At 32.7% G+C, this 12107-nt stretch overlaps 2 protein-coding genes across 2 annotated transcripts; both read left to right on the top strand.

Annotated features, from left to right (window-relative positions):
• Nucleotides 1-255: 255 nt before the first annotated feature.
• LOC107940947 (receptor-like serine/threonine-protein kinase SD1-8) lies at nt 256-6219 on the top strand. Its single transcript, XM_016874412.2, has 7 exons — nt 256-1836; nt 3696-3830; nt 3915-4105; nt 4207-4417; nt 4503-4740; nt 4817-4967; nt 5611-6219. Exons 1-7 carry the CDS (start codon nt 531-533, stop codon nt 5920-5922), a joined length of 2544 nt encoding a protein of 847 aa, XP_016729901.1. The 5' UTR covers nt 256-530; the 3' UTR covers nt 5923-6219.
• A 3765-nt stretch (nt 6220-9984) lies between these two features.
• On the top strand, nt 9985-11506 carry LOC107940938 (U-box domain-containing protein 8). The gene has a single exon (XM_016874402.2). It carries the CDS (start codon nt 10155-10157, stop codon nt 11253-11255), a length of 1101 nt encoding a protein of 366 aa, XP_016729891.1. The 5' UTR covers nt 9985-10154; the 3' UTR covers nt 11256-11506.
• Nucleotides 11507-12107: the final 601 nt, after the last annotated feature.

The raw sequence follows: 12107 nt of genomic DNA, 5'->3' as shown, positions 1-12107 counted from the left end.
TTAAATCTATTGATTCAAATTTAAATCTAAACTAGTTTCAACATGAAATCTAAAATTATAAAAACTCGAAATGCTTTTAACCTTTACTATCATAATTCGAAAAATTCAAACCATAAATTTAAATTATCCTAACTCAAATAACCCAAATCCAAAAATTAACCCGATTTAAAATTAACTTGATAGGCATAATGAGAATGCGGCCATTCCTACACCTTTTCGTTCATAAATATAAACAAAGAGTTAGGTGATCTTCCCATGTTCAATCTTTGACCTAGTTAAACACATTTTACAAACCCAATTCGTCATTTTTGGAATTTGGTTGCTGTATTTGCTTTGCCCAATTTTCAATGAAAAAAAAGAACACACACACAAATTTTTTAAAAAAAGGCAGGCAAATTAGTCAAGCATCATCTCCTATCAAACAATACCAAATGTCTTCATAACGATCAACAATAAACCAAACACTGCACTTTTTTTTTTTGGGGGGGGGAGGTTTAAAACAAAAAAAAACTCCATACTCCGAAGAGTAAATGGAAAGTATGGGAACTTTAACCACAATTCACCATTTTTGCTTCTTCTTCACTGTGCTTTTTTTCTTTTTCCCTAAAATTTCTGTTTCTGTTGATACTTTGAGTGGTACACAGTTTATTACACAGAACCAAACTATTGTCTCTCAAGGTGATGTGTTCGAGCTTGGATTCTTTAATTTGGATAATCCAGGTGAATGGTATGTTGGGATATGGTACAAGAACATACCCGACAGGACATATGTGTGGGTTGCTAACAGAGATAACCCTGTTTCGAACTCATCAGGTGTTTTCAAAGTGGAGGATCGGAACTTGGTGTTGTTAGACGAAGGGAACAACCTTGTTTGGTCCTCAAACATAACAAAGGGTGATGCAGACAAGTATAATCCAGTGGCACAGTTGTTGGATTCTGGGAATTTGGTTCTGAGAGAAGCGAATTCCAATGGTGAAACCGACTACTATTTATGGCGAAGCTTCGATTATCCGACTGATACGTTATTACCAGACATGAAACTCGGGTGGGATTTAAACACAGGTTTCAACCGGTTTTTAACGTCTTGGAAAACAAGAAACGATCCTTCGTCTGGTGATTTCACATTCAAGTTAGATTACAAAGGATTCCCGGAAATATTTTTACGGAACAAACAAGATATCGAATACCGAAGTGGTCCGTGGAACGGTCTTCGATTTAGCGGCGTACCGGAAATGAAACCGCTCGATTACATGAACTTCAGCTTCGTCACTAACCAAGACGAGGTATATTACTCGTTTTATATTACGAACAATAATTTGTTTTCCAGGTTAATAGTGACACCAACCGGTACACTTGAAAGACTAACATGGATACCCGACACCAAGCAATGGAATCCGTTTTGGTACGCGCCGAAAGATCAGTGCGACGAATACAGCGAGTGCGGTCCGTATGGTATATGTGATACTAACGCTTCCCCTGTTTGTAAATGTCCAAAAGGGTTTACACCAAAGAATGAACAAGCTTGGGATTTGAGAGATGGGTCTAATGGTTGTGTTAGAAAAAATGATTTGGATTGTGGGAAAGATAAGTTCTTGCATTTGGTCAATATGAAATTGCCCGAAAGTACAAATACTGTGGTGTATAGGTCCGTGAATTTCAAGGATTGCCAAGCTTTTTGTGCTAGGAATTGTTCTTGTACTGCTTTTTCTAATTGGGATATTAGGAATGGGGGTATAGGGTGTGTTATTTGGATTGGTGACCTTATTGATTTGAGGCAATATACAAGTGATGGTGGTGGGCAAGATTTGTTTATTCGATTGGCAGCTTCAGATTTAGGTACGTTGCGAAATTCCCATTCTTTGATTTTTCTTTTTCTAATATAATTATTAGTATTTTTATTCGATTTGTTTTAGAGATCAAACCCACGTTAATTTATCCCATATTCTAGAAGCACAAGGTCTTGGAATACAACCAGTTTTACCAAGATTTGATCAACACCATAGGTGACCAGAATGAGTTGTTTCGTTTCATTAATATATATTTTCCAAATGGTCTAATTTGGTTCTAGTCCTTTTACTGTGCTAAAATCTCTACTTTGATGAAATTATTATTATGTTCAAATCGATAATATTTTAAATAGCCTTAATCTTTTAGCCAAAGATGGAATGTAAGAGGAGGTAAAAAGAGGTCTTGCTCCCCTAAAAAAATTGAAAAATTATCATTAAACCTTTCAAAAATTTTAAAAACTTTACTTAGGCCCTTCATTTTCAATTAGACCCTCTAATTTATAAGAAGTTGAACATGGTTGACCGGATTTCCATGATACGACTATGTGAGTGAATAATAGTTAAAAAAGAGTCTAAGTTATCACTTTAAATCAATTTGAATTTACGAATATAATCATAAAATTAGATAAACCAAATTATGTCATATTAACATGATAGAGGGACTAAACCCAAATTAGACCCTATATATTAATTTAACCTTAATAAAAAAGTTGTCACTATTTTCCCAATGTCCCCACTCTCTTACCTAAAAAGCCTTTGCACAGTAAATGCAAATTCAAAACAGTCTTAATTCTTTCTTGAAAGTTTCCACTAAGTGAACCGTCGTTTTTGACTTTGCCCCATATTAAATGGATGCCAACGTTACTTGTTTGGTCTTTTTTTTTCTTCCATGTTTCGCTTTCTTAAGTTAAATTCTAAGCAATTAGGTCCCCTAACAGTCTCTTAATTTAATGCTAATTTCAAATTTTTTCAAGCGGGATAATAATTCCTTTTTTTTTTTGTGGTCAATAAAGGTCTAGTTGGGAAGGGCGTTTTCAACTATAGAAAGGATTAAAAAATAATTAAAGTGAAAAAGGTAGCTTTATATCATTTTCAGGGTTCACCTTACACTTTCTCTTACCTAATACAATTACCCTCTTTTTATGCCACTGTTTAAGGGAAAAGGATATCGAAACATGCTGGTTTCCATTAGGTTATAATTGAGTCCCGTCAAATTTAAATAGTGATGAAATTGAAGATTTAAGATTTGGTATTAAACTATGAGTTGGTTATCAAAATTGTCTCAATTGATTGCTCGAGATCAGTTTGTTAATTACCGAATTAAGCTCAAATTTTTCGAATTGAATTCAAATAGTTTACAAAAACTAATGTCTCGGTCACATATGTAATTTCAATGCCATTAGTCTTGCTTTGAAGGTACAGTACTTTGAAGTCCCATATTTGCGTCCCACATGTGTAAATACGTGGATTTTGCTCCAGATTTATTCTAATTAATTAATTAATTAATTAATTGTGATTGATATTTGTAATAAAACTATACTAACTTTAAAAAAAAAGAAAACACTTTAGTAAATGAATGACTAGGTTCTTAAGGTTTTGATTCTTTAGAACCTAATGGCCTACCTTCTTTACCTTTAGGTAACCCCACATGGAGTAGGATTTGTTGAAAAATTTAGCCCTAAATTAAGTCATAATCCACCTAAAATGATGTAATATTTAGGTCCAAATCCCATAAACTAAGTAGATCATAAGTACAAATGGTCTATGATCCAAGCAGGTCACTGGGCTATGTAAATTTATTTGGTCAAATTTTGACTTTAGCCCCTCTGCTATCATAAAATTTAAGATTTAGTCTCAATATTTAAGACACTAATAAAATCAAATTATGGTTTTTTTCCCCTTCTTTAGGAGATGGTGGGAATACAACTGCTGTAATTACAGGCACTATAGTTGGTGGTGGTGTTTTGATTTTAGTACTGATAGCCATTGTCATATGGAAGAAGAAGAAGGCAATGAAAAGAAGTGGAAAAATAGAAAAGAAAGGTAAAATGGATGTAATTATCCCTTTATTTTTTCCATTTTTCATTTTAGGTTTCAAGGTTTATATGTCTTTTTTTGTTCATTCAGGTCCTCTTGAAAGAAGTCAAGATTTTCTATTGAATGAAGTGGTCATCTCAGGCAAGAAGGAATACTCGGGCGAAACTAATCCCGATGAAATTGAATTACCGTTGTTCGATTTCAACACCATTGTAACGGCTACAGACAACTTCGCCGATGAAAATAAGCTCGGACAAGGTGGTTTCGGAAGTGTATACATGGTAAATTTCAATGAAACAGGCTAGTTTAGCATTATTATTACGGTTGAAACCGTGCTTTTTCGAAATCTTAACCATGAAAACATGTGTGGTAATACATGCAGGGTAGGTTGCTTGAGGGTGAAGAAATAGCTGTAAAAAGGCTTTCAAAGAACTCGGGGCAAGGGACTGAAGAGTTCAAGAATGAGGTTAGGTTAATTGCAAGGCTACAACATCGGAACTTGGTTCGACTTGTTGGTTGTTGCGTCGAAACAGACGAGAAGATGTTAGTTTACGAGTACATGGAAAACAGAAGCCTTGATTCTGTGTTATTCAGTGAGTTCCTCTCTCACAACTTGGAGAAATTTAATGTAGGTAAACAATTGTACATCCATGGCATTGATTGAAAAGTTTCTTGCAGATAAAGCAAAAAGCTCCTTGTTAAATTGGCAAAAGCGGTTCAACATTATTTGCGGTATTGCTAGAGGATTATTGTATCTTCACCAGGATTCGAGGTTTAGGATCGTGCATAGAGATCTCAAAGCAAGCAACATTTTGCTTGATGGAAAAATGAACCCGAAAATTTCGGATTTTGGGATGGCTAGAATATTTTCTGGTGATCAAATTGAGGCTAATACTAAGAGAGTTGTTGGAACTTAGTAAGTGCCGTATAAAACTCTAATTTTTCTTTGTCGAAAACAAGATTTCATAATCGTAATTATCGCTGATATGCAGTGGTTATATGTCGCCTGAATACGCAATGGATGGTAACTTCTCAACAAAATCTGATGTTTTTAGCTTTGGTGTTTTGGTGTTGGAGATTGTCAGTGGGAAGAAGAACAGAGGGTTCTATCACTCAAATAGTGAACTCAACCTTCTAGGCCATGTAAGCAGCTAACCACACATTATATTTCTAAATTCTAATGAAGCTTATACTGTTATTGGACGGATTGGGTTAGATTTTTTGTAGACTTAAATTGGATTTTTAAAATTTTGCATGTTTTCAATTCAATTATTTCAGATTCGAGTCATTTTGGGTTTAGTTTGTTTTGAGTTCAAGGTTGAAATTTTCAAGTCAGGTTAGTATAAGTTTCAATCTTTTTAAATTTTGGCAAGTTCAAATTTGTGCCATTTCAAGTTCAATTTGTTTTAAATTAACATTATTTTGGGTTTCGATTATTTTAGCTCGTTTCAATTTGGGTTTAGGTCAATTCATATTTAGATTATTTACTTTTTATAATCAAATCAGGTCAGATCATATTTGGACTCAAATTAATCGAGTCAGGTTTTCAAATTCGATTTTGGAGGACGGTTTTTTTTAGTCTAGTCATTATTAATTTAGATCATTTCGAGTTATAGTCGGTACATATCCAAACCATTTTTGTGTTCAATTTATTTCAAGTTTGGGTTGTTATTAATTTGATTCAAATTAGATCTGGATCAAACTAGATTAAATCGAATTTTTATTCGTATTAATCAAATCAGATTTTCAAATTCGAGTCTGAATTTGGTTCGCATAACTCTCACAGGCTTGGAGATCATGGAAAGAAGGGAAGGGATTGGAGTTAATAGATCCAGCAGTGGGTGATACCTATGATGAACAAGAAGTGCTGAGGTGCATTCAGGTCGGCTTGTTGTGCGTTCAAGAACGTGCCGAAAACCGGCCGACGATGTCGACGGTGGTGTTGATGTTGAACAGCGAAACAGCAACAATGGCTCAGCCTAAAACACCTGGCTTTTGCCTTGGAAGAAACACACATGAAACAGATTCATCTGCAAGCAAGCAAGATGAATCATGCACTGTGAACCAAGTCACTGTTACAATGCTAGATGCTAGGTAGTGAAAAGCTTCACATGCCTCATCCGTGGCTATGTTGTATATTCTTATTTATCTTTTTAAAGCTTTTTTCTGTAACTTTTGTGGCAGTTTTGGGTCTTCCATTAAATGTTTTTTTTGTTAAAGAAAGAATTGTGATTCATGGCTGATTTCGTAGTCCTTTGTCTTTCTGTGCCGATTTGCTTGTTGAATGGTAAATAAATGGGTACTCTAATCTTCAAGAAAAGCTCTAATTGATGTGTAATTATGATTGTGCTTTGTAATTGATTATCATGATCAATAGACGGATATGGTATTATCACTTTTCTGGGTTATATTGTGTTTTCTGTCGTTGTTATATCTCAATTTCGAAATTGAGTAAATTGATCTTCCTAAAAAAAAGAGAGGCAATTTAATGTTTGTCAATTTTAAAAGTAAACAAGGCAATTAATTATGGTGTTGTTGTCTTTTGTCAATTATACTAATTTTGATTGCTATAATAATAAATTTAGCCATTTATATTTACATGTTTTGTTAATTTGATCATGATTCTAAAAAAAATCAAATTCAACCTCAACATTTACACATTTACACAAATGTTGCAGGTTTGTTAAATCTAGACTAAATAGAACTTTAATAGCTAAATTTATTGTTATACCAATCAAAATTATGAACAACTGATGGAAAGTATTAATATCATGATTAATTGCCCTTAATTACTCTCAAAATGACAGGAATTAAATGGTTTCGATTTTTTTAGAATAACCAATTTACCAATATTAAAATTGAGAAAAACTAAAAAGATTTTCTTACCAAACTTTTCGATTGACATTCTAAATATTGAAATTGTTGAAATGTAAGCAGGCGCATGAATATAATTATAATTGAAGTATTTCTCAAATTTAAACTATTCAATTTAATCTCTTTCTAACTTTTATTTAAATAGGACACTTTTTAGAAAATTTAAACTCTTTTATTTCCACCCATCACACAATTCTTGAAGCTACCCTCATGGTATGTGAGAGGCAAAATCCTGAGATTTTTGTTTTTCTTCCATTATAAATATCAAAGTTGAAGACGTGAGCCACTCTTTTTGACAATTTCATCCAACAAAAAGAAAGCAAGCAAAAGCAATGGTGAAGATTCTCCACTATGTCTCCTCCATCAATCCATTTTTCTCAATTTCCATTAAACATAATAATATTAGTTGATTGAAAATACAAACCTACGCACGTTTTAGAATTTTACCAAAAGAAGTAATAAATTTCAAAGTCGTTATTAAGTAAGTAGAATAAAAATAATTTGGTTTCATTATAAAATTTTAAAAAAAAAAGAGTCTAAAACGAACCCTTAATTTATGAGTATAAATGTGTGATTCTGTCTTGATTTGATTTGGTCGTATTTAAAGCAACAAATTGGAAAAAAGAATATATGTATTTCCATCAAAACACAAATCCGCCAACCCATTTTAGTATATTATGTGATTATAATAAATATGTTGATTGGCAAAAAGGGATAAAAAGAGGAGTTAGAGTGTTTAAAATTGCTTGAATAGAAGACGTCTACTAAAGTTGTCTCTCAACCTTAAATCTTAATACGTGTACGATAAAAGTCTCATCATAGTCAATCATTTAAGGAACACATGCTCCTTCTAAATAAGTGATGATGATATGAACATGATGTAAAGAGATCTCACATGTGTTCTTGACAATGTAAATAAATGAATTTCAGACATCACGTATGTATATATTTTTTAAAATTCATAGTGGTTGAAGTTAAAAATCTTGGTTTTATATTTATTTCATGAATATTTCATACACAGCATGGTGCACCAAATTTTGGTAAGAAATTCAAAATTTTTTATTGAATTTGGTGGTAGCTAAAAACTAATCCAATCTTAAGAATTTTCTTTTTCTAGTACATAACAAACATTCTCAATTATCCCAAATATTGGTTTTCATTATAAAAAAAATACTTGATGGGCAAACATCAATTAAAAACCCAAATCCTGCGTCAATTACGGGAAATATATCCTTTAGAAACCAGATTTGGATTGGTCAGAAGAATGTTGGCAGCATATAACACATTTTCTAATTTATTACGTACAAAAACAAAAGAAACATTTTCTTTGTTTTCTTACCCAACAAATTAAAATTGTATTTCGAAAGAATAAGATGAAATTTTAATTATGATGGTTAAATTTGTTAAGTCTAGTTTTGTTATCACATCTGTAATGTCATGTTAACTTTCTATTTTCACATGATACTCACATAAAAAAATTATATTATTTTAGTTAATAAATTTAACGGTTATTGGTTTGAGTTAGAATTGAAATTTTAAAATTCGAAAAAGTATTAAGGATTAAAAATGATTAAATTGAAAAATATGGATTAAATACACATCTTACACAACGTACAAAACTAATAGTAAAAATCGACCTAAGGAATTTTACTCCATTTGAGTTCAGACATAAAATTACAAAATTTGAAAAGCATAAAGATTAAAATTAACCAATTTAAAATATAAAAATTATATAATAGAATTTGATTGTTGATTGAGTTTTAGCTCAATTGACATGGGCATTGTTACTAATACAGGAGGATGTGGGTTTGAATGCATTGAAACGCATTATCCTCTTATTTATGAGTTGGTGAAGGGCTATGGGTGGTTAGAGAAATTTTAAAAAGTTTTGGATTAGGTTAAGTGATAATTTTATTTTGGCATAATGACTTATTCGGTTCTTCAAATTTACAAACAAGAGAGAGAGAGAGAGAGAGAGAGAGAGAGAGAGAGAGAGAGAGAGAGAGTCATTTTAGCTCTCTATTTATTTTTTTTTTCACCTTTAAGCTTGAGTTTTTTTATCAAATCGCCACAAAATAAATAAAAAAGTTAACATTTGTTATTCTGACATGACATACACATGAACAACACGTCACTATTTAATTATTTTTTTAAAAATTAATTAAATTCTAACATGTCATCTACATGTGTCATTTTAAGATAATTTGATAAAAATAAAAATTTAATAGTTAAAATAGACGGAAAATTAAATAAAAAGTTAAAATGATTAGGGATTTAAATTTAGAAGCCACATAAATTTGGACTTTTTGGATAGTTGACTTTAAATGGCAACCACTTGTAAAGGAAGGCTGGTGGAGGGAGCCGTTACTCGGTAACCGTTGCAATTACCTTTTTTGAAATTTTTTTCTTTTAATGCCAATTAATTTCTTTACTTTTATATCCTTAAATAAAAGTAAAATCCCAACCAACGGTTTTTTTTTTTTATTAATGCCAATCAGCAAATGCGTTTCCGAATTTGCCCCTCATGTGCTTTGGCGCCGGAAATATGGCTTTTTCTTGTGATTATTGAAAGAGTTGAATAGAAAATGATTCCCCATTTTCCTTTTTAATCGAGGTTAAATTTGAATTTAAATCATACTTGAAGTTGGAATGATTTAACTAAAAAACAACTCAAAATGATTCAATTTTAAAGTAACCAAAAATTAATAGCCTAATCTTAAAATTTTAAATAAAATAATCGAATTTTAAATTCAAATAATTTGAACTTAAAATGACTCAAACTTGAAACTAAATATTACAATAGAATAGTATAGAAGTTTTTTTTTGCTTGTATTAGCTTCGGATTGATTTTTATATCTCTCGCCTCAACCAATCCCAAAACCCGATTTCTTTTTGAAGTTTTTGGCTCGACTTGAATCTTGATCCCAATCTCGAAAAAAACTTCTTGAATCTGGTTTGAAATTTTAAATAAGGTTATAACTAAAAATATATATATCAAAATCTCATAAATTCTTTTGTCATTGTTACTCGCAATTACCTAAATTTAAAATTGATCCTACCCTAAAATTAATCAATAACTCAAAAAATTGACAAATCTAAATTGATTCGTATCAAATTAACATGTTCAAAACCAATCCGATACACTCCAAATTCAACCTACTTTCCTCTCTTTTCTTTTTTATCAACTAATCCACAAAATGTCCTTAATACCCTTCGTTTCATGTCCGATAATTTCAAAGAATGAGCAGGGTATAATAGTCATTACGTTAATAACAAACTACCTTCTTCTTCACTTACTTTCTCTTTATCTCTCTCTATTTCTCTGTATTGAATTGAGAAAACAATTCCTCTCATTCTCCCTCTATCCACAGCTCTGCAAAAACCTCTTAAACCCTTCTTTTCTTTTTCAAAGCTCTTTTCTTCAAGGTGAGTCTTTTTGTCCGAGTTGGAATCGGGATGGAAACTCAGCTCCCCGACGATTTCAGTTGCCCTATTTCACTTGAGATAATGTCTGACCCGGTTATCCTTCCATCGGGTCACACCTTCGACCGGGTTTCAATCCAATGGTGGCTAGATTCCGGTCACCGGACTTGTCCGATTACCAAACTTCCGTTACCTGAACACCCTTGTCTTATCCCAAACCATGCCCTCCGTTCCTTGATTTCCAACTATACCCTCGTCTCTCCTTCCAAGTTACAGCCTTGCCCTCAACCCCAAATCCTCATCTCTTCTCTAACCTCTCAATCATCCCATGTCGGTACCAAGCTTAACTCGCTCACCCATCTCGTTCGATTCACTAAGCACGACTCGGGATTCCGCCGTAAACTAACTGAGTTGGGTGCAGCCCCTGGTGTTCTCAAGTGTGTCGGCTCAGATGATCCGAGTTTACAAGAAAAGGCGCTGTCTTTACTCCTTAATCTCAGTCTTGACGATGATAACAAAGTGGGCTTAGTCGCTGAAGGTGCTATTAACCGGGTTATCAAAGTTTTACGATTCGGGTCACCCGATTGTAGAGCCATAGCTGCAACGATTATAACCAGTTTAGCCGTGGTGGAAGTTAATAAAGCAACAATAGGAGCATACCCAGATGCAATTCAAGCATTGGTTTGGCTTTTAATTTCAGGTAAAGGAAGGGAAAAAAAAGAAGCAGCAACAGCTTTGTATGCAATTTGTTCATTTGCTGATAATAGAAGAAGAGCTATAGATTGTGGGGCAGTACCAATACTGATTAGCTTATTAGATTCAGGCTTGGAAAGGGCTATTGAAGTGTTGGGATTATTGGTTAAATGTAAAGAAGGAAGAGAAGAGATGATGAAAGTTAATGGGTGTGTTAAGGTTTTGGTTTCTGTTTTAAGGAATGGTAGTTCAAGAGGTGTTCAATATGGGTTATTTACATTGAATTGTTTATGTACTTGTTGTGAAAGGCTTTGTTTTGAAGCTATAAATGAAGGTGTTGTGGAGATTTGTATGGGGTTAATGGAAGAAGAGAATGAGAAGATAAGGCGATATACTTCAAGTTTGGTTCAAACTCTTAGAGAAAATCATGCTTTTGGGTGAAAAGATTGAAAGCTTTTTTCGAGTGTTTGGCAATGGAGGTGAGTCGTTGTTTTAGTTCATTTTGGTTAATTAGGGATAGTTTTAGGGTTAAAAAAAAACAAAAAGATTAGAATTTTGTATTTATGTATATCTGAATAAAAGGGTAAACATGGTGGAAAGGGAGGGTTTTGTTGTTCTTCCATGGTTAGATGTTGAGGTGAACAAAAAAAAATTGTTACTTCAAAATTTTTGTTACTTAAATGATAATTGTTTATTGAATTAGAACCTGTTTTCAGCTTTTGATCTTCTCTCGATTAGGAATTGGATTGTGAATGTTTGTGATTCAATCAAAGCATTGAACTTTAGCAAATGGTATACTTTGATACGTTACTTTCTGTGTTCAATTTTCTAGGTTAGCATATTTGTAACCATTTGAGTGAGATTCAAGACTTTCTGTTTTCCTTGTTTTATTCAATTTTGGATGTTGAGATTGCTTAGTGATTACAATGTATAGGTTTTGAAATGTTGGTATTCTTAATATGCATGCCTAAGTGGTCCATTATGAATTTGACCTTTGGACTTTTGGAGTGATAATTTGTTTGATTATGGAGATTGTAATGTAGCCAAAATTGTATACTTTTCATCTTGGCATAAGACAGAAAAACGGTATTAGGAGTTAAATTGTATTTATTCCCTAGTCTTATTCTTTTAAAAATTTCATCCATTTCTACTATTAAAAATCAGTCCCTATATGTTAGCACGAGTACAAGTGGCACACCATGTATAATTATCTGATTATTTTGTCCGTCTCCTCTGTTTTTAACAGTAGGAATTGATCGGTTTATTCTTTGATCTGACGTACAACGATTAATT

This window comes from Gossypium hirsutum, chromosome D10 (assembly GCF_007990345.1).
Source record: "Gossypium hirsutum isolate 1008001.06 chromosome D10, Gossypium_hirsutum_v2.1, whole genome shotgun sequence".
In the NCBI taxonomy this organism is placed as follows: Eukaryota; Viridiplantae; Streptophyta; class Magnoliopsida; order Malvales; family Malvaceae; genus Gossypium; species Gossypium hirsutum.
The sequence above is the reverse complement of the archived record's forward strand: the minus strand, read 5'-3'. Positions and strand labels throughout refer to the sequence as shown.

What these genes read in the sequence shown, in the direction of transcription:
- LOC107940947 (XM_016874412.2), top strand. Translation starts at nt 531, where the DNA reads ATGGAAAGTATGGGAACTTTAACCACAATTCACCATTTTTGCTTCTTC. An exon ending in GTTTCGGAAGTGTATACATG is followed by an intron (nt 4,106 to 4,206) that starts GTAAATTTCAAT and finishes TAATACATGCAG; the next exon opens with GGTAGGTTGCTTGAGGGTGA. An exon ending in CCTTGATTCTGTGTTATTCA is followed by an intron (nt 4,418 to 4,502) that starts GTGAGTTCCTCT and finishes AGTTTCTTGCAG; the next exon opens with ATAAAGCAAAAAGCTCCTTG.
- LOC107940938 (XM_016874402.2), top strand. Translation starts at nt 10,155, where the DNA reads ATGGAAACTCAGCTCCCCGACGATTTCAGTTGCCCTATTTCACTTGAG.